At 39.3% G+C, this 26,648-nt stretch overlaps 1 protein-coding gene across 4 annotated transcripts in view; it reads left to right on the top strand.

Annotated features, from left to right (window-relative positions):
• Positions 1-26,648, top strand: part of ppp3cb (protein phosphatase 3, catalytic subunit, beta isozyme) — a 54,438-nt gene that overhangs the window by 8,256 nt on the left and 19,534 nt on the right. For all 4 annotated transcript variants that reach the window (XM_041797824.1, XM_041797822.1, XM_041797823.1 and 1 more), the window contains exons 2-4: positions 15,562-15,762; positions 18,640-18,764; positions 24,123-24,234. In XM_041797824.1, coding sequence (XP_041653758.1) covers positions 15,562-15,762; positions 18,640-18,764; positions 24,123-24,234 — 438 coding nt within the window. The remainder of the gene's footprint in view (positions 1-15,561; positions 15,763-18,639; positions 18,765-24,122; positions 24,235-26,648) is intronic.

Here is a 26,648-nt window from a genome sequence, read left to right as displayed (position 1 = left end):
TCTTCCACCATAATTGCACCGGCCTCTTGCTGCTGCTTGTTTACATCACGACTCTGCCGTGCCTGAAAGTACTGCCCCTCATCGCTGAATGGTCCTGTCACTTTCTAACCGGGCCCAAACAGTTCAGATGGGAGCTTAACAAGATGGATTTGCCAGTGAGAAACAAGGAAATGGGTGTATCCATCTGCTTTGCAAGGTTAATAATTTTTACCTTCTGGATTAACTGACAGATGTTTTGGTGTCCTAGCTGTCAGCTGGACAGTCTTTGTTGTGTTTAAAAGCAAATGTTAATATAATTACACTCTAATATAAAAGTAATATAAATGAAGTTTCATCCAATGTCTCATTTTGCTTCTCTTTTCCTGTATTTATGTTTTGTAAAAATATAAATAAGATTTAATTACATGCATTAGAGAAGTTATATACATGGAAAAATATCAACCAGACATTCAAATAAAGTAGTATGAATATTAGACCACTATGTGGTCTATGTGGCACTATGTGTGCAGAAAAAAAAAACAAACAAAAAAATTTTATTTAATGTAAAATGTGAACAAACACATACCAAATAAACTTAACTTAAAATAAATAGATTTAAATAAAAAATACAATAGCTTTAAAGTAGGTAACTTAAATCAGAAGGAGTAACAAATTTTATTTCTGTAGAGTTTGCACCCTTTCTCAGGCATTTTATTTTATGGGGCTTCCTAAAAAATATTCCAAAGCCTTTTCATATGGAAAGTCCTCAGGATCAGGTCCTTTTATGGATATTTTGAAGCACTCAGCCAGGTGTTCTCCTTGCAGCCAATTGCGGAGGTCTGTTTTCACCTAAGGATTAATTCAAAAGATAATAACTTTGTCAAAACTGCACCAACAATCCACATAATTATCACATAAGTATGGGCACTGACGTCTGTTCACTCTTTCATGTGTTTCTTAAATGCCTACACTGTTTTGTAATACCTCCTGTGGTCCAGACTGTGTTGCCTCCTCTTCAGGACGAGGCCTTTTCAGTCGCAGGAAATATTTTTCAGTACTCATCTGTGTGAATGAGTGAAAATCCATGTCAGAGTTAATTAACTAACGTGCAGAACCGCTCTATGCACATGGTGTGGTATGGAGTTGTGTAGTGTTGTATGGTATGATATGGTGTGGTGTGGTGTGGTATGGTGTGGTATGGTGTGGTACGGTGCTTATCTGCTTTTAAGTTTGGGTCAGATTGGAGCATAGACAGCTGAAATTAAAACTATTTCCTGTTTTAAGGCAAATCGTGCAAAATTTGGGGGCTGGCCACAGCTACATCTTCAAGTTTGTGTCGCTGGTAGTAGCTTGCTGTCATCAGTCCTCGAAGAAACCCCAGAAATGGCTTGCTTCATAGAAACAAAATTCATATATGCTTTGCTATTGGTATATACAGTATACACACAAACACATATGTTTGTGTGTATGGTTGTTGAGATACTAGTGTGGAGAATGTGAGGATCATGTAACAATGAGTGTGAAAGAGCACTGTGACCTGTTAAAGTGAAAGAGAGGGAAGCCGCAAAAGAGCAAGACAAAAGAGGGAAAATTTGAAATGAGGAGGCCAAGGGAGGAAAGTACAAAACAGAGACAAAGTGACAGGCTTTAAGTGTGTATCAGTGTGTGTGTGTGTGTGTGTGTGTGTGTGCATGTGTATGAGAGAGAAAAGAGAGAGAGAGAGTTAGAGAGAGACAGGCCTAGTTTTTAGTTTGATCTAGGCCATTATCTGTGTTAGCACTGATGGGGCTTCAGCAGGCTCTGTGGATACAATACCGTTTGTAAGTGTGCATGTGTGTGTATAGTCTACTGTAGGCTGAAACACACTTATGTGCAGTCATGTATGTTAACATGATTGCCTCCCTACATTTTGTTGCTTGCCACTGAGTTTGCGCTTGTTTGCTAAGACAACAACTCAGTCCGTGTCTGTGTTTCGTTGAGTGTGTCTTCATATGTGTGCATTTGTCTCCTCACGTGCAGCTGTGCACTCTTGCTGTATCATCCCCGATGTCAGTCAACCCCCCTCTCCAGCAGCACCCTGGGGGCCTTCATTATGTAAGAAAGACATTACTGCAGAACAGAGGCAGAGGGGCAGAGAGACATTACTGCAGAACTAAGGCAGCAACTGTGGCAGCTTCAATACAACCCAGCAAGGCCTCTGTGAGGCACACACACACACAAACATCCGTGTGCACACATGCACACATGAGGAAAGGGGATTTACTCCACACTGCTTCTTCACACTCCTGGACTGGCAGACATGTATTCCTTTTGTATGCAGGTTGGGTGCAGGAGACTGGGGTTTTGAGACCCACCTTTTCAATGTTTTGAATTTGTCATAAGGCCTTTGTAGCATTCATCTCAATGCTGTTGTATCACTGTTAAAATACTATTCACACAAATTCATAAAACAGAATATGTAAGTGGATAGAGAACACATAAATTTTAAAATAACAGAGTTATCCAAATCTGGGAGAATGAGCTTCCCATAAAAGAACACAATGTTAGTCTCATCCCCATGTATAATTATTGATATGTTTGTAAGGTTTCAGAAATACATTTTCATACTACTTTATTTACAAACACATTCATCTCATTTTAAACATCTTTATAACAATTTATGACAGCATCTTTAAAAGCAAAACAAAACAGAACATCTGTCTTTTCATTTGCATGTTATTTGAGATTTGGAACTGAACAAAAACAGCCTGAAAAAGTGGACAACTTAAGTCCTAAATTTTAAAGCCAATTGAAGTGGTTTAACTCCAGCTAAATCATTTATTTGAAAAAAAAAAAAAAATCATCAAAGGTGGTTGGAAACAAACATGCTATACACTAGTAAGGGCCGGTAATATGATATTCAAAAATAGCCCCAGCTTTGCTTTGATTTATTTTGAAGACAGTGTTATGAGTGTTTATTTCTAATAAATGCCTGAAGAAAATGTATGTGTGTTTCCCCCAGCAGCACCGCTGCCTGTGAATGAGGATGCGTTAAAAGTGATGACAGAACTAATGATGTCGGGCAAATATGACAAATGACAAAAGTGTGCAAGTGTACCTGCCCATACACTCGTGACATGGCATGGCACTGGCACAGTGATGGGTTCCCTCTAAAGTCAAACTGTTAAACATTTTCTGTGGCTGTAATGTGATCCGCAGCACAGTCAGTTTAAAATCACATAGATTCTTCTGTCTGTGTGTAGATCAGTGATGAGAAATGAAGTTGTGGCATAATTAACCACACATGCTGCGTGCTACAGCAGCAGCATCAGACACAATTAAACCATCAACAGTTAAAACTTGTGTTGACGCATTCGTATGTGAGATGTATAGTTATGGCGTTAATCAATGCTTGTTTGTTATTTTAAATATTCTGTAACTTTTTATAAGCTTCACATACAGTGAACTTGCAGCTGGACGGAGCTTGTCATTGATGCACAACAGACACAAAAAAACTGTTTAAGGCCCAGATTTCACTTTTTAAAAAGCAGCACACAGAACATTTCTTTACATTCCCAGAGACTATCTGATTAAAGGCTGTGAGTTATTATTTTCATATTTCTTCTTGGGGGGGGGGGGTCTATTATGGATTATCTGACGGTATCAAAAAAATGAAAACCATCCAGTCTTACTATGTGCACTGCTATTTTTCATATGACTGTCTCAAAATCATGCGTAAATCATTTTCATGTATGCTTTTGGAAATAAACTAATTGCCATTACTGGCTGACTATAATGCTTATGTTATTTAAGTAGTGAAAATGAGTGTGCATCATTAATGCGCACACTGGTGATGTGGGGTTGGGTCTGAATAGAGAAAAAAGGGCTTTCACAAACATGGCCTAGTATTGTTGCTTTATATCAGAGGCCATGTCTGAGATGCAGGACCGGATGGTGTTGTCACAATAGGATCACAATCAGTTTGGCAGCAGCAGCTTCTCCCATCATGACCAAAATCTCTTTGGTGGCAGGGAGGAGTAATGTTTCACACCATGCTGAGGGATTTCTCTGTCTTTGTTATGCATAAAGTCACACATTATGATGCCTGAGTTGCCTTGGTTATTACAGCCTCAAAGTCTCAATTTTTCTATTTATTTAGTGACTGCAATTCCTTTAGCTTCCTGTCAAAAACCCCTGTAAGGTAGTCACCAAATTTGGGTGTTTTGTCTTAATATGATGCTGGAGTTTACATGGTCTCGTGCTGTCATAAGCTAGCACCCTTGGAAATTACTCACTGAGCTGTGAGCACCATCACAAACCATCATCCATTCATTCATGAATATCCAGACTTGAAGTAGTTTGAGTTGTACTCCTTACAATGGAGTACAACAATGGAGTTGTACTCCATTGTAATTAAAACTCCATTGTAATTAAAATCCCTCCATTTTGCCTCACTGATTACTGGTTTATACTTTCTCACCCCCTAAGTCCTCTCTGCCCCCCAGCCTCAGACTTTGAAAACTCCTGGCCTACATGACTATATCTATACCTGGTTTCAGTGATACACTAGTTTACCCACCAAACAATGTAATACAACTGTCTAAGATTTTTTTTTAGGAGGAAAGAGTAAAACTGATCAAACTTTGACATGTTTTTTTTTGTTTCAGAATGAGATCAAGATCACTTGAGAACAATAAGAAACTTAAAAACAAGTTGTTAGGGGGCTGCATGGTGGCGCAGGGGTTAGCACTGCTGCCTCACAGCAAGAAGGTCCCTGGTTCACTTCCCAGTCAGGGCCCTTCTGTGCTGAGTTTGCATGTTCTCTTCTGTGCATGTGTGGGTTCTCTCCAAGCACTCCAGCCTCCTCCCACCACCAAAAACATGCTCATTAGGTTAATTGGTGACTCTAAAATTGGCTGTAGGTGGGAATGTGAGCATGCCTGGTTGTCTGTCTCTATATGTCAGCCTTGCTCCTCACTGCAACCCCGAATAGGATAAGCAGTATAGAAAATGGATGGATGGTTGTGAGGGATTATTTTTCTTGGTGGAAAGTTTTTTTTTTCCTCAGACAATGTACAGATTTTTTTAGTATTTCAAAATCTTGGCCTTAGGAATAGTACATATACAGTGCTTAGGGATCAGTTTTATTCAGGAGCATGCCCTGGGGCCCTGTTGGTTTGGGCTGAATCCTAGATATTTGCCTCTTCTGTCTTTGCCCCTGATTTTGTGGGATTTTCTGTAAAGGAAAAAACAGACTGAGCAAACATCAGAGCTACTATTATTGGGAGTCATGACTCAAAAAAACTAACTTAATAGTGGTCTATTTTATGAATTTCTCCTACTGTGCACTTGCACAGCTGATGAAGAGAGCAGCTGTCTCTTAGCCTTAAATCTTTTCATGTTTCATCTGAACGCCAAAATTACTTTAAAAGATATAAAGAGAATCATTACAAAAAATCCATTATTTACTGGTGTAGATGTGACCATGACTGCTTAAAGGAATAAACAAATAATAGCTACAAGTCTTTCAAACTCTGGTTCTGTGACTTGAGAATTTAGGTGTTTATTGTGACTTTAAATGTTTCAGAAACATCCCACTGATGATGTAATCTCCTTGTGTAAAACAGTAATTATTTTTGCATTGTTTGAGTTCTGTCAAGTACAATGTTTCCATGATAGAGTATAATATTTTGTATGACAAGCACAGTGAGATATCATGATGATTACAGGTGCAAAAAAATAGAATAGATTGATAAAGTTAATTTTTACTATCATTTTTAAACTTCCTTATATTCTAGATCTATCACACACAAAGTGGAATTTTCCAAAGGTTTTTTGTGTTTTAATCCTGATGATCATGGCTTACAGCTCACAACAATTAAAAAATCTGTATCTAAAAATACAAGAGATATAACAGTACTGTGGAAAAGTACAATTTTTTGTGTGTATTATTTCAGTCTTGAAAAGAGCTCTAATGAGTTAATGAACTCAAACACCTAAAAAGGTTTCCTGAGCTTTTATTCTCTCATTCTTGTTCACTCAATCACAGCCAGGTGGAAGACTGCTGATTTGACCATTATCCAGAAGACAATCATTGACACCTTTCTCAAAGACGGCCAGCAGAAGGTCATTACTGAAAGGGCAGGCTGTTCCCAGAGGCTGTATCAAGCTGTATTCAGCTTATTCATGAAAGGTTGACAGGAATAGAAAGGTGTTGTTAGAAAAGGTGTACAAGCAACAGGGATGGATGCAGCCTACAGGGACTGTTAAACAAGCAGATTTAAGAATATAAGGGAACTTCAGTGTATTAAGAGCCATTACACACAGACGTGTCCAGGAAAAGGGGCTACAAGTATCATGTTCCCAGTGTCAAGCTAAGTGGTCCAAAGTCCTGTTTTCAGATGAAAGTATATTTTGCACTTTATTTGAAAATCAAGGTCCCAGAGTCTAGAGGAAGAATGGAGAGGCACTAATCCAAGGCGCTTGAAGTACATTTTCCACAGTGATGGTTTGGGATGCCTTGTCTTCTTGCTGGTGTTGGTCCAGAGTCAATGCAGCTGTCTACCAGGAGATTTTAGGGCATTCATGCTTCCATCTGCTTTGAAGCTTAAAAGCTGAGTGTACACTGTGCAGTTTTTAGATTTTCAGACACGAACTTTGAGTCCTACAACTCACTTGGAAGTGGCCCGACTGTACGCCCTGCATGTGTTGAGGAAAACTAAAGTATACCAGCTGTTTTCAGTGGTAGGTAGAGTACACAGTTACAGTACTTAATAATAATTACTCAAGTAGAAGTAAAAGTACTCATAAAAATAAGTACTTGAGTAAGAGTAGATAAGTACCTTATTAAAAGACTGCTCAAGTAGTGAGTAACTTCATGAGTAACTTCATTTTGTGCAATTTATTAAAAGGCATTGCATTACGACATATTATCCAGGGATTGTAATGTAAACAGCAGATTGTCATAAATAAAGTAGAATAACTTGCCAAAGGTAAAAGAAATAAAAAACTTGACTTAATACATAAAGCAGCAGTCACGTTATGTTTGTTAATCACAATTATGTGATGAAAAATTCAATTTAATTAGAAAAAACTGACTCTTTCTCTCATAATAGTTATTTTATATCTACATGATGATTTTAATCTCACATACATGAATTTGTACCTTGCAGTTCTTACTTTTTAATCACATTATATTTATGTAATTATGTATTAATGATTTTGGCTCATATATATGAAATCAATCTTATGTATTGTCATCCTTTCTGGCTTTTTGCCCTTTTTTATTTAATTTTTACTTTTTAGCTCCAATTTATGAATTTTTATCCTGAGTATCACTCAACAGATTTGGCAAGCCAAACTTCAACTTATTAAGACAAAAGATATCTTTGGCCCACTAGCCCCTCGTTATAGCCATGTTAGGTATAATCAATGATAAAAGAGATATGCCGCATGCACATGATAATAGTATCACCTATGACATAACGTTAAATAATGCTGTGTAAAATCTCATTTGTGGCAGAGTTACATAGGCGGTTAGCAAGCAGCAACCTCCGGTCCTGAAAATGAAGCCAATGCGGAAGTGCAAAAAAATTGCAATACCGCGAGTGTCCACCTGAGGCTGGCTGCAGGAACACCGGAAGTCCCGTCTGGACACCTGTTAAACAGTCTGTTTTTACACTACAAATAAACTGGTTTACAGCCTGGTTCAAAAAACCAAATGCGTCTCGTTAGCTAATGTCTTCATGTGCTCTCACTGTATGGGGGGGTGAATTTTTTTGTACCACAATGGTTTAGATTGTGTTTAGGAAAAACCTCACTGTGGACTGATTGGCACGTCTCATTTGATTGACAGATAGCTCAACAGGCAGAAGCTACGTTTAGGCGGGCCGTTAGGTTGATCTAAAGTTTGGTTGAGATCGCAATTTCAATATGGAAGCCGCCGCGGATTGGCTTCAAGAAGTGTTTGAGTTCGTCTATTGTAAGCAGACATCTGACGTCACACAGGGTTTGTCAAATTCTTCCTACAGTCTATGGTGGTTGGACACATGATGTCATTTATCACTGCCACAACTGTGTCTTTGCAGTCTGCAAGTTAAAACAGAGATTTTAACTTATACCTTTAGCTAACTAGCAGTGCAGTCGTGAGCTTGTTTAGCTTTCTTAGCATAACGTGCTTTCTTAGATTTTATGTGCTATTTTTGAAGCTTGACATTATCACTATTTTAGGTAGACACAGTAGGCAGAGCATTATGTGGCTGTTGTTCCGTGTTGTTTGAAAGGCGAAGAGTCTTGATGTTGGGCCAGGGATGAACATGCTCCTCTGAAGGAAATGCAGGTAGTACCTCTTCAAGCTTTGTCTCCAACTGTTGATAGTTAAGGGGGAGGGGTCACTCCTCCGTTTACTCTGTGATGCTGAGGATTTTACCTCACACTGCTGTGAGAGCTCAGCTGAGTGTAAAAAAGTACTTAATGAAAATAAATGATAGACAAGTAAAGGTAGCTAATCATGTAGAGATTAGCTCTGACTAAGTCAAGGCAGCACTTAGTCAAAACTGGACATTTCTTTGTTGAAACAAGTGAAGACAGCAACACTAACAGCTTTCTGTAACAGAAAGGGTGTTTCTGATCTTCTGCCGAACCGCTTCAGCGTGAGTGTGTGATAGTTAAAGGGGGAAAGGGTTACTTGTTGTGCTTGTATATGACAGCTAGCTGAACGTTTGCTCGGCCTTAGCCAGACCAACACATTTCTTCATCACAGCACTGAGCGTTTTCTGTGAGAAAACTATGTTGTCACTCTTCTGCCCCCTGCTTTGGCATGATTATGTGATAGTTACGGTGAAAGGGTTAGTTGTTGTATACAGTTAATGAGTTGTTGTGTCCCAGCTAATGACTCTAGCAGGCCTGTTAGTCATTAGCTGGGACTGAGCCACAGTGGCGCTTTTGTCAGAACCAGACATTGTGTCTCATCCAAACAAGCGCAGAGAGCAACGCTGAAAGCTTTCTGTGACAGAAAAAAATGTTCTCGCTCTGCTCCCGGTCTGTTTCAGCATGGCTTTTCGATTCTGGCGATGGGCTTGTCCGTATTGTCCACCGTTAGCTGTTAGCTTGGGTGTCGCTCTAAGACCGCTGCAGTTTACTCCAACCTGGACCACTGTTCTTTTTAAATCCAGAGCACAGAGCAATACCAACAGCTTGTCTTGTTCAGAGAATATATTTTGTGATTTAAGACTCGTGCGCAATCTTCAGTGTTCAATTTTTCCATCATGAGCTCCCGGCCCCCTGTCACTCTTTCTCCTTTTGTCGCTTTATCTTTGACCGTTCATACGTCTTTTACGCAGCAGCACCAGCTGCTCTCCTCTCATCCTCGTCTGCTTTCATGCTGCTCATGCTCACACCTACACTGAAACACACGCTAAGATGTCGGTAGTGTAGACCTCAGGCTTCTATCTGTTTAGGGCAAATGTATAGAATACTGGAGGATAAACAGCAGAACTTTCTCTTCTTAAAGCTCCTCTCTGACCACGGAGGATCAGCACGTCAGCGCTGTGTGTGTGCACTCCAGCTATGTGTGTCTCTGTTGCCTGCCATTTTGCTAGCCAGGGGTGTGCGCTATGTTCAAAAAATATTTGGTAAATATTCCTTTAATACTATATGTTTCTGGGAACAAATAAATGTTAAAAACTCTGCATTTGCATTGTTAAGGGAACGCTACTTAAACATTTAGCACATCTTTATTGGCAGGGAATATGATATATGTGCTGTTTATAGATAATTTCCAAATATAAAAAGGATAGGAACACTAGAAATTAGTAGAAATTCAGCTTAATTTTACACACATTAAGACCCTTACACACCTGTCTGAGGAGATTTAGAAATGTTCATGAAACCTGCTACAGTTTTTATTTTATCATAGAATAAACCGTTCATTAACAGTGTTTTATTGTTAGTATAAAAATATTACCATTTAAGACTTATGTCTGACTAAAAAACATTTAATCTCCAGTGACACTGTCTGTCTCTATCAGTGAAGTCTGACACATCTCTGTAGTGTTTCATATGTACACAGAGAAGAACCTTATTAAGTGGAGAGACAGAGAGAGAAGAGGGCAGCATGTAGCTATGTACATTTAAGAAGCCACAATAAATTTGGCTAACAAAAAATAATAATGACAAAATCACTCTGCCAGTCAGGCATTTCAACAGGCATCCCAGATAGTTGCGGTCAGCCATATACTAGGTTTTTACCTAGTCTTGTTTAATCACAAATGTAATGGAGTAGGAGTAAAAAGTACTCTGCTTAAAAAACTACTCTCAGAAGTAGGATTTAAAAAAAAAAAAAATACTCAAGTACATGTAACGGAGTAAATGTTACATGTTACTACCCACCTCTGGCTGTTGGTATGTTTATTTTGGTTAGTTTCTTTTTTTTCTCTGCTTCCATGTGCAATGGCGCACAGATTCTTGTCAAGCTCACAAGTTAATATAAAAAAATCAATAACTACTTACTCTTAGTATTCTTGGGCATCATGGCAAAATGAGCTCGTCATGCTGATCACAAAGAGATTATCATTAGACCACATCACCACAACCACCAATGGATTGAAGTGTCTCAGGGGACTCTGCCACACTGTATACTGTAGAAAAACACCACTTGAATTCGTTAAAACCTCCGAGATGATGTCTATTGCTCTGCTGAGATTCACAGACACCGGTAGGCTACTCTTGGCCTGCATGGAACTGGCATGTAGGACCACCTGGAGATCAGAGGTGTCTTGTCCAGACACAGGGTTTTTTGGCAGAGAAAGTGTTAAAGTTTGATGACAGAGAGTAATATTAAACTGTAGCTAAAAGATTCACTGCAAAATAAGCCTGAGTTCTGACAGCAGGGTTGGCGAATCGTTGCTGTAGTTTAAATAACCAGTTATATTGTAGTTTTATGAATTTATGTAACTAATCTTTCAACAGTGATATACTAGCGATGAGATAAAGTTTAGGGCCTGGAGCAAGCGGGTCGTGAATCCCATCCTCATGCATTTAAGCTGCAGATTGAAGCAATACACCACAAATCTTTGCATAAGACAAGGTTAAGATGTTACATATATGAAAATAAGGGCCCATATCTACATTCACATCTGCTAGTCCAGCTGCATATACGACTCACAGTCTAGCAGACTGTATGTTAACTTGTTTTGTTGAAAAAGTAAGTGCCAACGTAACTTAAAGTAAACTGCGGTACACATCCATATCTCTGGGGGCTCTTCTGTAAATGTGATTATTGATGGAGCTTCCAGTCATATAGTGGACATGGCAAAAATAAATTTCTCCCAGTAGCTGACCATAGTGACTAACCACCAACAACAGTTGTTTTGAAAGGAATAAACCCTCAATTTAGTAAGTACCACTTTGGGTTTTTTTTTTTATCAAACATCCAGCTAAATGTGATTATAAAGTCAATTGTCAGATATATTTCTGAAAGTCCATGTTCTGATACCTGTTGCTGTCTTTGTGGTTTCATTAATACCCAGAAAAAGTCAAGTATGTGTCTTTAACAGTGCTTTAAACATGCTGTTCACTGTCTGAATGCATCAAGGATGCAATTCTCCATAAATTGATATGGAATTTTAGATTTACCAACCTGAAGAGATTACCAAGTGAATCATGGATATTACTATAACACTTGTTAAAAGAGGGACTAGTTTGTCTGATTTAAAAAATGTAAGCATCTTTGACTAGACTCTACATTTGCTTAAAAGTGGGCTATGTAAGGTTGTGTCCCATTGTCTTACCAAACACAGTTTTCCGTATTTCTATCAAATGATACAGATCAATTAAGCTGAATATACTTGTGCACGTTATCTGAGGCAATTTCTTCATATTTTTCTCTAATTCATCAATAATAAAAGGCAGAGGAATAATTACATAATCCTGTTTTAAGAGGTAACAGACAATGTTCAAACATTTCTTCAAAAACTTTAAATTGCTCTGTTAATCAGGATTCGTATTCTGGATTAGCATCTTGTTACTGGAAAACGGTGCTTTAACAGAAGGCAGCTGAAGTCACAACCATCATTTACACTAAGCATCTTTGGGGCCATGAGTAAGGTGGAGACATGTCTGCCAGTATGGCTGTGTGCATGAGTTACAGCTACGCCTGCATACATACATGTAGAGAAGTAGGCCTACACATGTGAACTTAAGCGCAGCTGTGAGTCGTGCAAGCAGCTTTACTGCACACTTGTGTACTGCTTTGGTTTATTTCAGCTCACCTTATACAGGTATACCCGTCTGTGAGTCAGGCACGCAGTTGGTCAGACAAACATCTGTATGACATGTATGGATTGTGTTTTTCCTAACTCACTTCAGGCTGTAATGTATAAGTATGTACAGCATGTAGCTAAGTACTCTCTCTACTTCACTGTCGTGACACCTTTATAGTGCAGTGCTTACGTGTTTGAATGCGAAAGGTTGGCAGTTTGAGCCCTGCTTGTTGAAAATTTTCTCAAAGTTTGGTTTTGTCATACGACTGTCGTAACATTCATCTCTGTGCTCTTATGTCACAACAGAAAGATCTTTCACACTGATTCATAAAATAATACAAGTATCATTAATTATAAAATGCACAACATATTAGTGTAGTATATAGCCTAGTATTATCTCTTTTTGTGTGTATATGTTGTTGTATTTATAGGACAAGAAGTTGCAGCCTGGCCTCCCTGATTTCATCATTCTCTCTGTACAATCTTAGTACAATCTCTGTCATTTTTTTACAGTGCCTATAGTAAGTATTCACCTGTTGGATGTTTAACCCTTTTATTGATTTTATAAACCAATCGTGGTTAGTATAATTATGCTTTTTGACAAAAAAGATACATAAATCTCTCATGCAAAAGTGAAAAATGTTTGTAAAAAAAAAAGAAAAAGTAAAAAACATAAAATAAAATATTTTATGTGTAATGAGTGACTACATACTGTAAATATTCACCCCCTTTAAAGTGACTGATCTAATTCAACAAAAAGTCCAGCCATTTAGTGCTAGTATTCACAAAATTAGTGAAATGTAGATTACCTGAGTGCAGTGAATGTGTCTCAAGTGATTGTTGTTTAAAGACAGCTGTCTCTGGAAGGTCCAGTCACTGGTTAATCAGTGTTCTTGGCTACCCTTACACCATGTAGACAAAAGAACACTCCAGGCAACTCAGAGAAAAGGTTATTGAAAAGTACAAGTCAGGGAATGGATGCAGAAGTTTAAGGGCACTGAGCATCCCCCAGAGTTCAGTTAAAACCATCTTCAAGAAATGGAAGGCAGGTGTGTAAGTCTGCCTTGATCAGGATGTCCTCACAAACTGAGTGACCATGTTAGAAGGAGACTAGTAAGAGAGGCCACCAAGACACCTATGACCACTCTGAAGGATTTACAAGCCTCAGCAACCAAGATAGGAGAGAATCTGCATACAGCTGCTGTTGCCTGGGTTCTTCACCAGACAAGACCTTATGGGAGAGTGGCTTTCACTGTTCAAGAAAACTCATATTAAAAGGCATGTTGGAGACTCCATGGTCAAGTGGAAGAAAGTCCTTTGGTCTGATGAGACCAAACTGGTGCTTTTTGGTCATCAGAAAAGACGCTGTGTTTGGCAGATACCAAACACTGCACATCACCACAAACACACCATCCCCACTGTGAGGCACGGTGGTGGCATCATCATGCTGTGGGGATGCTTCTCAGCAGTCAGCCCTGGAAGGCTTGTAAAGGTAGAGGGTAAAATTAATATGTCAAAATAGAACTAAATCCTGGAGGAGAATCTTATTCTGTCTTCAAGAGAGCTGAAGCATGGGAAAAGATTTATTTTCCTGTGCAACCTGACAGAGAGTGGGTAGTTTTGCAAAGCAGAAATGAAGTAAAATTGCAGTGTCCAGATATGTGAGTCTGATTGAGACCTATTCACACAAACCTTAGTGCTGTGATTGCAACCAAAGGTGCACTGAGGTATACTAATTTGAAGGGGTGAATTTTCATGTATTTCCTTATTTACTTTATGTGTTTTTATTTAATTGACATTACTTCCTAGAAATTTGTTTACAATTACACATTAAAAGCTTTTTTTAAATGTATTTTCAGTTTTTGTTGAAAAAACCCAACTCATTTAGATCATGATTGATTTATAAAATCAATAAAAGGGTAAAACATCCAAAGAGATGAATATTTGTGTAGGCACTATATGTATCAAACCAAGGTTTCTTGAAGAAATGGAGCAGGGAGCTCACAAGCATTGTGTTGTTTAGAAAGCAGCTAGCCTCTCTAAAGAGATGCTATTTAAAATTAATTGGAAAATTGATAATGAATAATTCGAAAATTTACAAATACCAAAGTTAGATATAAATAGCCTTGACGCTGAACAAAATGTGTTTGTAAGATAACAAAAATCTACATATAATTTTATGTTAAGTGTGCCAGCTGTCACTTTAAGTGGCACCAGGACAACCCTGACTCAGCTGTCTCACCTGTGGTGTGAAAATCTAGGTTGGAAATGCCCCAAATGTCCTAGTTGCTGTGATTTAAGTCTCTTGCCATCAATTTATGCAACTTGTCTGTGTCTTAATAGGTTGCTTCAGCCACTGGCAAACAGCCTGATGAATTGAAAGTCAGTCAGTCTACAGACACACTTATGAGCTTGATAATTAAAAACAAAACATGCCAACACATCAATCTCTTTAGAAATAAGATGGAAGATGCCAGCATCATAATGGGAAATAATATTAACTATAAATACATAGAAGAAATAATACTAGACCCTATGTCATTATTTTGTATGTTTTGTACTTTACAGTCAATAATACTGATATCATTTTATGAGGTAGTGTGAATGATCTTTCTGTAGTGGCGTAAAAGCCTGGAGATGAATGTGGAGACAAAAGCTGTATGACGAAACCAAAACTTTGTAGAACTGTTGAACAAGCAGGACTCAAAATGCCCAACTTTCTGCATTCAAACCATACACTAAAGCACTACATCATGAATGTGGCACACGGACCAAGTAAAAAAAGTACTGTATTTATATAGCCAAAAATATAACAGCCAAAATTGGGTTGGAAAAAGAAAAATCCTTTTATATGCGTAGAAGCGCTCACCAGTCCTTCCAGTTCAGATTCACAAACTTGAGCTGAAATAAACCAAGCAGTACTCAAGCACGTCAAGTTGTGAGCCAGACTCATGGAAATAGTCACATTTGTATTTGTATGCACTGCATGCATGCGATGGAGAAAATAGACTACTGCTTCATATACATCCTTCTTCCACACACACACACACACCTACACTCATAAGCACACACCTCAAATCAAAGTCTGAAACTGTTTTATCAAGACAGTGGTAATACTAGATATTTTTTTGTGGTCTAGCTTTTGAGGAATGAAATAATTTAATGCCTCATAATCTCCATTATTTCCCCATCCATGGACCAAATGTATTTATCTATACACATATTCAAGTGTGATGATGTACTTTTCTTTTTCCCTCCATCCAGTGATTTCTATTCTCTTTTTACCTTTTTCACATTTTCATTTTTTTCTGTCTTTTCCATAACTCCCAACCTCCCTCTGTAGCGGTCCCCTTCCCCCTGGCCCATCGACTTACCATGAAAGAGGTCTTTGACTCTGAAGGCCGGCCACGGGTGGACCTGCTCAAAGCTCACCTCACCAAGGAGGGCCGTCTGGAGGAGGCTGTTGCACTGCGCATCATCGACGAGGGTGCTGCCATCCTGCGCCAGGAGCGCACTATGTTGGATATTGAGGCACCAGTCACAGGTATGTCATAGGCATGAAAAATAGGCCTAAAATAATGTAAACTGAAGTAATTGTTTGATGTTTTAAGTACAAAGTTTACAAGCAGCAGCTAGTAAAACTTCTTAATTTAGCACAAAAATTGTTTTAAATTAATCACAGTCAGTATCAGGGGCAGACTGGGACAATAATTCAGGTCAGGAATTTGATACCATCCCAGGCCACCACCACCCGATTAATGCAAAATACCAAGAGTGAGTTAGGTTGGACGCCTACTGTTGTAAGAGTGTGAAATAATAAAACAAAGGCTCTGCATGTGCCCGCACACAGCTTTTTCTGTTGTTTTTCCCTACCAAATATTTTTTTCTGTTGTGTTGCAATAACCTGTAGCCTACTCAAGTCACTCAAACTGAAATTATTCTGTTTCGTCTAGTACTGCTGACCGTGCTGAAACTGCTCCCTTCTCCACCTTTGCAAAGAAAAACCAAAAGCCACCCATAATTTCAAAGCTATCCAAATTTACTAATTGACGTTTTTTATATGCACTGGCTATGTTCATATAACAACCAATATGTTCTTAATCTCAATTGGATTTTACCTGGATAAATAAAGGTTAAATGAAATAATATAATAAAAGGATTTCAATATTCATATAGTTCATTATATTGTGTCTAAGTTAACTATTTTCTAAAATTTGCAATATCTTTTGTTAAAACTTAAAACATTTGTTTTATTAAGTCAGTTTTAGCCCCATCAGCTTCCACAAAGTGGAACTAACCTCCTCACTAAGCTAGTCGTGCTGATAGGCTGAGGTTGTGTGTCTGTTGCCACCACAAGTGTTTAATTTATTACCTTCTCCCTTACTGACGGGCATGTCAATAATTTTACAGCACTTCGCTGCATCTGTAGCCAGTGCTTTTAATTTTTTGAGCCTCTCCCTTTCTGCTCCACCTTTCCTCTTGGGTTGGTGATCTCGCTCCATTTTTCAATGTTGTGTAAAGCAGTTGCTCTCATTTTTTCTGCCCGTGACCCCCAAAATAAAGGTGTCAGAGACCAGGGACCCCCACTGTACCTGAAGGTGGTTGAACACAGCCATGAACATTCTAGAATAGTCATGTGGAGACAAGGCTGCACATAGGGGGGATAAAGGGGAGAGCCTTCTGGGGCCCAGCCAGACTGGGGGACCATGGAGGTCATCAAAACCATGGTCTATTGTAAAGTTAAGCAGTGAAACCCAAATTTTATATTTGACCTGAAAAATAACCACTCTCATCAAAGAAAAAATATCTTTATTCATGTGTGTAGTAAAAAGCCTTAAAATGTGAATCCCTTTAGTCAGGAAAAAAAATAAAATGGTTTAAAAGATTCTAAAATGGGTTAATAATGGCAAAAAAAATGTTGAAAGAGGTGGTGAGGTTGAATTTTAAAAGTAGCAGAAATAGGTTGGAAGTAGCAAAAACTAGATTAAAATGTCAAAATTGGGATGAAGTGGCAAAAATGGGCATAAATAGTGGTACAAGGGAGATAAAATGTGGCTGAAATGGCTTTAGATGAGCAAAAATGGGTGGGAATTAGGTGAAATGGGATAAAAGCTTGATTTAAATAGGTATAAAAGGGTTAACTGAGAAAGAAAAATTGTTTAACAACCAAAATTGGGCATAACAGATGAAGGAATGTGATTAAAATGGGAAAAAGTTGGTGTAAAAAGTGGTAAAATGGTTTAATAATGGCAATAATGGGTCAACAGAGGCAACATTTGGCTTATGTGGCAAGAATTGGTTCAGGAGTGGCAACAACAGGCAGAATAAAAGTGGTGGAAACTGACCAAAATAGGTGTTAAATGGCAAAAATGTGTTAAAATTGGTGGAAAAAAATGCTGAAAAGGGGTTAAAAAAATGTGAACAAAATTAGTGTAGAGTGGCAACAAAGTAATTAAAAAAATGTTTTTAGTTTTTTTTTTTTTGGAGGAGCTGGCTTTAATTTTTTCTTTCTTTGATTGTAGTTGTATGTCTGTGTTGAAAGAAAAAAAAGAAGAAAGAATGAAACTAATAAATTAAAAAACAAAATAAGAACATGAAAAATATTGTGATAATAATGACTGCAGTAAAGCGGCTGCTGAGGGAGTCTGTAGTGGCCAGACAGATGGTGAGGGAGATAGATGGTGTTGGGAGATCATACAAACTGTCCTGATGTCTTGCAAATTCAATATTCAGTATGAGAAGCCTTATATAAATTAAATTCAATTTCTCCTCAAAGTGATTTGAATCAAATCTGTGGAAAGATGTTTTAAACACTGCCAATGATAATTTAGAAAAAATCAGACCACAGAAAAGAAGTCAGTCGATGCAGTGAAGGACGCTAAAACTTTATGGCTAACTTTGTGGTGAATGTGACTGATTGATTAATGGCCCAACACTAACACATCTGGGAGCTCTACTATAAATTAAAAACCTAAAAGGTTTTAGTTGAAGATCTTAGTGGTCTGAAATACAATTGTAAGAATATTGTTGCTTGTCAGAAGGCTTGAATGATATATTACAATATAAAATGGCTTCTAATTAATTTGAACTAAAGCCATGTGTATTTCTTTATCAGCTGTAAATCGTAAATGCTGTAAGCACATTAACTTTATATGTGAGAGGTCATTTTCAAGGTTCTTAATGCATGCCTTTACTGACAGGTTTTATTTGAAGAGAAAGTTAAAATTGAGGATCCCATTAATTTTCATTTTCATTTTTTAATGCTTTAGCTATAGGAATGAGGTAATATTTCAACAAATGGGATAGATATGTCTTTGCTAGTGCAAAGGCAACTAAGAAAAGATTGTTCTAAACTCAACTATGATGCCTTTCTTGAAGCAGCTGAAAACTCAAGCCTTTAATTATTTTTTATTTCTTACAGTGTGTGGAGATATTCATGGACAGTTTTTCGACCTGATGAAGTTGTTTGAAGTGGGAGGTTCTCCTGCCAATACACGCTACCTCTTCTTAGGTGACTATGTGGACCGGGGCTACTTTAGCATTGAGGTGAGGATGGATGCTTCATCTATCAGATAAATCTCAGCATGTCCCTGTTTTACTTGGTGTGTACGAATATTTTACTATGTATACTTGCAGCTTACAACAAAATCTGTGTCCTTTATGGTTTGTAGTGACATGTAGTTTGTAACACTCTTTAAAGGGACACAGTTTATGAAATTGCTGAGTAATACAGTCACTACACTGTGCTGTATGACTGGTATGTAACATTCTCAGACATCACAATGTGTGTTTGAAAATACACCAATAGAGAGAAGATGAAATATGAAGGATTATTAAAGTTGAACCTACAATGAACAGGAATATAAATACATTACCCAGGGATGTATGGACATTTGATACTTTGAAGTCATGTGAGTGTTAACTGTGAGAGAGTGATAGTCATTTTGTGGTTACATTATCTATAGAGGCGACCAACTCATGTTCATGGTCTCATGTTTTAAAATCTTCTAGTGTGTGGCTGACCTTATGGATCATTAAAATCTCCAGACACACAGAAGGGAACAGAAAGGATCTATAAATACTAACGTAGCTCAACATCATATAAAAGTATGCCGTAAACATTTATGAACTTATTTGCTCAGCTGTAATCTGCTGAATGTGTGTCAATGTGTGCTTCTGCCTGTGTCTCTGCATGTACTTAAAAGAACACAGGGTGGAGGGAACTCTCCCATGGAGGAGGACTTGTAAACAAACAGAAACAAAAGATTCCTGTCTCTCAGCCTTCTGAGTCATGTACAACTTTATTTGAACTTATCAGCCAATGCACAGATTTTAATCAGAGAAGATGAGCTACCTGTGTGTGTACAACAAGCACAGTCAATGTATGTCCGCCTTTCAACACATCCCCTCAATATCAGAAACATATTGCCTGGCAGACTTTAGATTTAACATCAGGTATTGGGTGGCTTAAGGTGCAGCCTTTTTCCGTTTCTTCAGTATAGCTTTGCATCTGACCACTTCTCTTTTTAGAACAGCGGCATACGTTCATCTGTTATTAAACGAGGTGATCACTTGGTGCATTAGCTGGAAATAGGAAGGACACCTACATACTAAGACTCTTCCCCTTGGATGAGGCCTGTGTTAAGACAGAGCACTTGCTTTGAGCAATGTAGCTAGGAGTATCAAAGTGATAAGATGTTTAACATTCTGAATTATTGTAAATGCTAAAAGATGTAGGATACAGCCACAGCTTTTATATATATATAAAAATTAAAAATCCTGTTGATTCAGTCAACTATGGAACAAGATGGCGTCGATTGACCGGCAGCCTTTTTACAGCAGTTCTGAGGACTCTCCGGAGTTTTTCCTATTTTGTTACTGTTTACTGTACGTCTTTTCTCTCTACTTTGTTTTGTTGTGTTTTTTAAAACTTCAGTGCACCAAGCACGGTGCCTGTTGTGCTTTTTTCAACATCTTTACAACCTCCAACTTTTTCACCGCGTCTGTGGGTCAGTGAGCGGCAATGGCTCCCATTGTTTACAGCAGGGACCAGGTGTTGGCTCTGAGTAACACAGCTGTGCGGCCGGAAGAACAACCTGATGTCCCCCTGTGAGTTAAGAAGGAGGATGCGGGGGTACCGCGCCAGGATAAAATGCCACAACAGGGGGAGAGCTTATCGACCGACTCTCCTGTCCGTCATCATGGGTAACGTAAGATCTCTCCCCAATAACATGGACGAGCTGGCGGCGTTAATCTGGCATGATCAGGAGTTCCGGTGTTGCAGCATGCTGTTTTTCGTGGAGACATGGCTGAACGCGCAGCACATAGACGCGACCTTAGCGCTGGATGGATTTTCCCTATTACAGGTGGACCAGACAGAGAGGAGTGGTAAGAGGAAAGGAGAGGGGCTGGCAGTGTTTGTGAATGATAGGTGGTGTAACTCCAGGCACATCACTATCAAGGCTTTACTATCTGTCACAGGAGTTTTCACATGCCATAGTGGTGGCTGTATACATCCCTCCCTCTGCTAACACCCATGCAGCCTGTGACATCATCAACAGCGTGGTAAACAGGCTGCAGAATCAAAACCCTCAGGCCCTCTTACTGATCTCCGGGGACTTTAATCACGCCTCTCTGTCGTCCACTCTGCCCAAATTCATCCAGTATGTCAAATGTGCCACCAGAGACAATAAAACACTGGACTTATTCTATGCCAACACTAAAGAGGCATACAACTCATCCCCCCTCCCCCCTCTGGGAAGGGCTGGTCACAACCTGGTTCATCTCCTGCCTGTATACAAGCCCCTTGTTAACAGGCTACTAGCTGTTTCCCACACCGTGAAGAAGTGGTCTGACGAGGCTGAAGAGGCTCTGAAGGACTGCTTCGAAACTACAGTGTGGGAAATATTCAGCAACTCTCATGAGGAGGACATCAACAGTTTAACAGACAGCATCACGGACTACATTAACTTCTGTGTGGAGAACACCGTACCCACCAGGACTGTGTGGTGTTTCTCCAACAACAAACCCTGGATTAATCCTGACATTAAGGCTCTTTTAAAGGAGAAGAAGAGGGCCTTTAAGTCAGGAAACAAAGAGGAGCTGAAGACTGTCCAGAGAGAGCTGAGGAGAAAAATCACGGAGGCGAAGGACAGATACAGGAAGAAGATGGAGGAACAGCTGAAGAAGAACAACACCAGGGAAGTTTGGAGAGGCCTGAAAACCATCTCAGGCCACCAGGAGCCAAACTCCCAGGCAGTTGGGGATCAAAAGTGGGCAGATGAACTAAACACCTACGTCTGTAGGTTTGAGGAGATATCTGCCCCTCAACCAGCTGTGTCAGCCCTGCAGCAGCCCCCCTCCCTTGATCTCCCAGCACTCTGCCCAAGTCCCCCCCCCCCACAGTATTCAGCCCACCACCACCTCCACTCCCCACTGTTCCCTTCAGCCCCCCCATCTACACCCCAAGACACACAGCCCCCCTGCTCCAACCTGTCCCTCACACCTCTCCATGTGAGTAACCAGCTCAGGAGGATTAAGACCAGGAAGGCTGCAGGACCAGACGGCCTCAGTTCCAGGCTCCTCAGGTCCTACTCAGACCAGCTGAGTGGGATCATTGGACATCTGTTCAACCTGGGCCTGAAACTGGGAAGGGTACCGAGCCTCTGGAAGACGTCCTGTGTGGTCCCCGTGCCAAGGACCCCGCATCCCAAGGACCCTAGCTGCTACAGGCTGGTGGGCTTAACATCCCACCTCATGAAGGCCCTGGAGCAGCTGGTCCTTGACCACCTGCGCCCCCTGGTGAGCTCGTCCATGGACCCGCTGCAGTTCGCGTACAAGTCTGGCATCGGAGTGAACGACGCCATCGTCCTCCTCCTCCATCAAGTTCTGTCTCACCTAGAGTCACCTGGGAGCTCTGTTCAGGGTCCTCTTCCTGGACCTCAGCAGTGCTTTCAACACCATCAGGCCAGACATCCTGAGGGACAAGCTGGAGCTGTCCGGAGTGGACCAACGCCTCACATGCTGGATTGTGGACTATCTTACCAACCACCCACAGTATGTGAGGACCCAGGACTGTGTGTCGGAGACCGTCCTCTGCAGTGTAGGGGCCCCCCAGGGAACGGTGCTGGCACCATTCCTATTCACCCTCTACACAGCTGACTTTTCCCACCTGTCACCCACTTGCCACCTGCAGAAGTTCTCTGATGATTGCCATCGTCGGCCTCATCGCAGATGGGGGTACGACCGGTCATACAGAGGACTCATCCAGGACTTGGTGGACTGGTGCCAGCGGAACTACCTCCAGGTTAATGCTGGTAAGACCAAGGAGCTGGTTGTGGACTTTGGTGCCCCCCCATCACCAGTGAACATCCAGGGAAGGGACATTGAGATGGTGACATCTTACAAGTACCTGGGTGTTCTTCTGAACCATAAACTGAACTGGACTGATAACACCACTGCACTTTATAAAAAAGGTCAGAGCAGACTCTATCTGCTCAGGAGACTAAGATCTTTTGGGGTGCAGGGGGCACTCCTGAAGACCTTCTATGACTCTGTTGTGGCCTCGGCCATCTTCTATGGTGTGGTCTGCTGGGGGAGTAGCATCACAGTGGCTGACAGGAAGAGGCTGGACAAACTGATAAAGAAGGCCAGCTCTGTCCTGGGATGCCCTGTGGAGGAGGTGGGGGAGAGGAAGATGGCAGCCAAGCTGTCCTCCATGTTGGACAAAGACTCCCACCCCCTCCAACACACACTCACTGCACTAAGGAGCTCTGTTAGTGACAGGATGCTACACCTGAAGTGTGTGAAGGAGTGTTATCGCAGGTCTTTCCTTCCTGCAGCTGTTAGACTCCACAACAGAAACTGCTCAAAATAATCTGTGCAGTAAGTAATACTTAAATGTATAATCTGTACACGTTTGTATATATATATATATATATATATTTGTGTATATATATATATGTATATAGATGTACATATGAATATCTCCACCACACCCAATCTGTAATATATCCAACCTGTACATAACTGTTTGTAAATACTATTTATAATTTGTAAGTTGACATTTTTTACATTCCATATTTCTGTACTTCTGTATTTATTAGTGCTCTTTTAATACTACTTTTACCTGTCCTCTAGTTCTATTGTGTTTCTGTCGCCAGTGGCCTGCTTTATGTATACTACTTTTTGCTGCTGTAAATTGGAATTTCCCCTTGTGGGACTAATAAAGGAATATCTTATCTTAACTAGGATAGTCCTTGTCAAATCCTGTGTGTGTTGATCTTTAGACTTGAGGAAGGACCAGTTTGCTTTTATTTTATTGCCTTGGGCTGTTGGGTAGTTCATTTAGAATAATGGCTTTTTTGAAATTTTTTTGTTCATTGCTTTAAGTCTGTAGTTTGAATTTAATGAGGCTAACTTTAAGTTAATTAAGTTCATCCAATGTGATTATATATCAGAGACTTTGCATTTACTCTGGTGTACAACATAAAGGTGTGATGTTAGAGAATTTATTAATTTCATTAATCAGCTTTTTTGATGTGTGTAAGATAAAGAACACTCACTCCTATGTTTGTGATATTTATTAGCTGGAGCCAGAAGATTGATAGTTTAATTCAATATAAAACAACCAACCTAGCTTGATCCAAAAATAGTTAGCACATTCAACCAAAATATATACACATCAAGACATTATCAATCAAAAATGAAAGGATCAAAAGTTAAAGTCAGAAGCCTGTTCTATCTGGATTCAAAACATTCTCTTACCATGCTTGTGTAAGACATGCCATATTTCTACTAATGCAAAACTCACACTACCTTTTCTTTTTAGCAGGTTTAAGGATTTTAATAAAAATCAGTTTACATTAACCATGTTTGTCCTCCTCTCCCCTTTTAAACCTTTAGTGTGTATTGTACCTGTGGTCACTGAAAATCCTCTACCCAAAGACACTCTTTCTTCTGCGGGGAAACCATGAATGTAGACATCTGACGGAATATTTTACCTTCAAACAAGAATGTGAGTAACTCTTTTTTGACTCTTCTTTTTCTCCAATTTTTCTGTGCCTCCCTCATCTGTCACATTTAGGCTGTTTCTCCTATCATCCAACACCTCTAAATGACTGGATTCTGTCAAAGGTGGCACATGCTGCAGTTTAAAACATTTTTTTTTGGTCATTGAATTTGCTTCAGTGGATGACTATTCTGAGGGAAGAACACAGATGTTAGCTTTACCTGCACTGTATAACACAGAGTTAGGGCACACTCACACCAGGCAACTGGTACTGGGTCCAACACATTAGACCACCAAAGTCTGAGCAAAACTTAAAGATTCAAAAAGGCCGTTGATTGACAAATGACATCATGTTGGGCACGGTCATTTAGAAGACAGGACTTTGTGTGAAGATGGACACAAGTCTGCTTCAGTCTGTGTCTCTGAGGTCTCTTATATTTATAAAATGACTGAGTTATATTTAAGAAATACATCAGTGTTTACTGTACTTGACACTCTTTTGGCTTAGAAGGACTGTCCTAAAGAATTTGGTATGCAACTGGCATTCACCCTTCCTTCATAGATTTGAGGAAAGGTCTTTTGTAATCCATATACTGTGAGCAAGTGTATAAAACAAATGTAAGAAAAAACAAAGTTGTTCATTGAGTTAGGAACACAATACACTATTCCTTATGCAGATTTCTTCAAGAAACTACCAATTTAAAACTCCATCCTTGTCAAAGTTAATAGGTTGAGTTCACTTTACACTGAAATAGAAGATGCATTACTGTCCTCATTAACAGTTAAAGGTAACACTGCAGATTCCTGTGAGATATTAATCAAAGTAAGTCATTTGTCTTCTCTGTCCCTAGTAAAGATTTGAAACTATATTGAAAAGAAATTAATGGTTTAAATCTTTATTCATGATTACACCCTACAAAAAACATATCTGAAAGGATCTACTTTCCAAGTTAAAAAAAAAAAAAAAATCATTTTTATTAAATGTATGGACTCTTACTAACTCTATTAAAATGAACATTTACAAACATAATTCACCTAAAAGCCCAAAAGGTGTGTCCAAAAAGTATGAGCCAAGAAGGAACACTTATTGCATATTAATTAATTTAAAAAAAATTATATATATATATATATATATTTATTTATTTATTTATTTATTTATTTATTTATTTATTTATTTATTTATTTATACATATAAAATTGGATTCATTTTTCACAAAATTATTTTTGGAAATAGAATATGATTTAAAACCCCGTCTTTATGTACTAACTGATTTGCAAGCCAGATAAGAGAAATATGTAAACTATATATCACCAAAACAGTCTTTGCTGAGAAATATATATTTATTTTTCTTGATGAATCCCCCCCAACCTTTAAAATGTTTCTAAGTCAAAAACTTTCTCACCTGTCTTCCACCTTCTATGATGCCCCCCCCCACCCACACACACACACACACACACACACCACTCAGACTTTGTATATTTTATTTCTCTGTCTCTCCACCCTCCCCCAGTCTCATCTTTCTGACTCTCCTTGTGTCCTGTCCGAGAGTGGGTGATTAGCAGCAAATTAATTTGGCCTTTAATGATTGGCTCAGGGACTTACTCCTCTGTGTCTGATTGGCCAAGGGACAAGAAAGCTAATTTCCCCTGGTGCTCATGGCGAAAAGTGTTCGCCCTCAATTACCATCTGTTGTGTGTGTGTGATTGTGTATGTGTGTGTACCACAAGTGTGTGCAAGTGCATGAACTATGTCTGCATGCATGTGTAAGTCTGTCTTGATAAATGTTTAAGGAGCTGAAAAGTGGCCGACTAGCAATAATGAGCTCTTGCCCTACACAAGGCAGATGGAGAGGCTGTCAAACACACTTTTTCTTTGTGTAACAGACACACACACACACACACACCCACACACACAAAGTTCGACTATTCCACAACACTCTCATGCTACCTTTTCCTTACATCTTGCTTTTCTCCTCCCTCATGTTTTCCTCTTCTTCCTTTCACAGCTCTTCAACCCTCCACCTTCCTCGGTTTCTTTCCATCCATCCCATCCATCTCTTCTTTTCTCTTTAGGAAATAAGATTTCTCTCCTTCCTTCTTTTGGGTTGCCCTCGATCAAAATCTGTCCCTCTCTTGTCTTTGATTCCCTTTTCATCTCTCCCCTCTGTTCTCCTTTCAGCTATTTTAATCCTGTGATATTGTTTTGTGTTGGATGTATTATTACACTATGTGTGAAGTGTATTTTAAAGACAATGTGTGTTGGATGTCTTTATTGATATTGCTGCCAATTCAAAGGAATTTTGTTTAAAGCAAAAATGTAGGCGTAGAGTGAAGCCTCTACACTGCTTCATTTTATTATGTGGGTAAAATTTTCTTAATTCCAAGCTATGTTATCTGAAGAAATTGCTACTGAGTCAAAT

This window comes from Cheilinus undulatus, linkage group 10 (assembly GCF_018320785.1).
Source record: "Cheilinus undulatus linkage group 10, ASM1832078v1, whole genome shotgun sequence".
Classification (NCBI taxonomy): Eukaryota; Metazoa; Chordata; class Actinopteri; order Labriformes; family Labridae; genus Cheilinus; species Cheilinus undulatus.
This window is presented reverse-complemented; position numbering and strand designations above follow the sequence as displayed.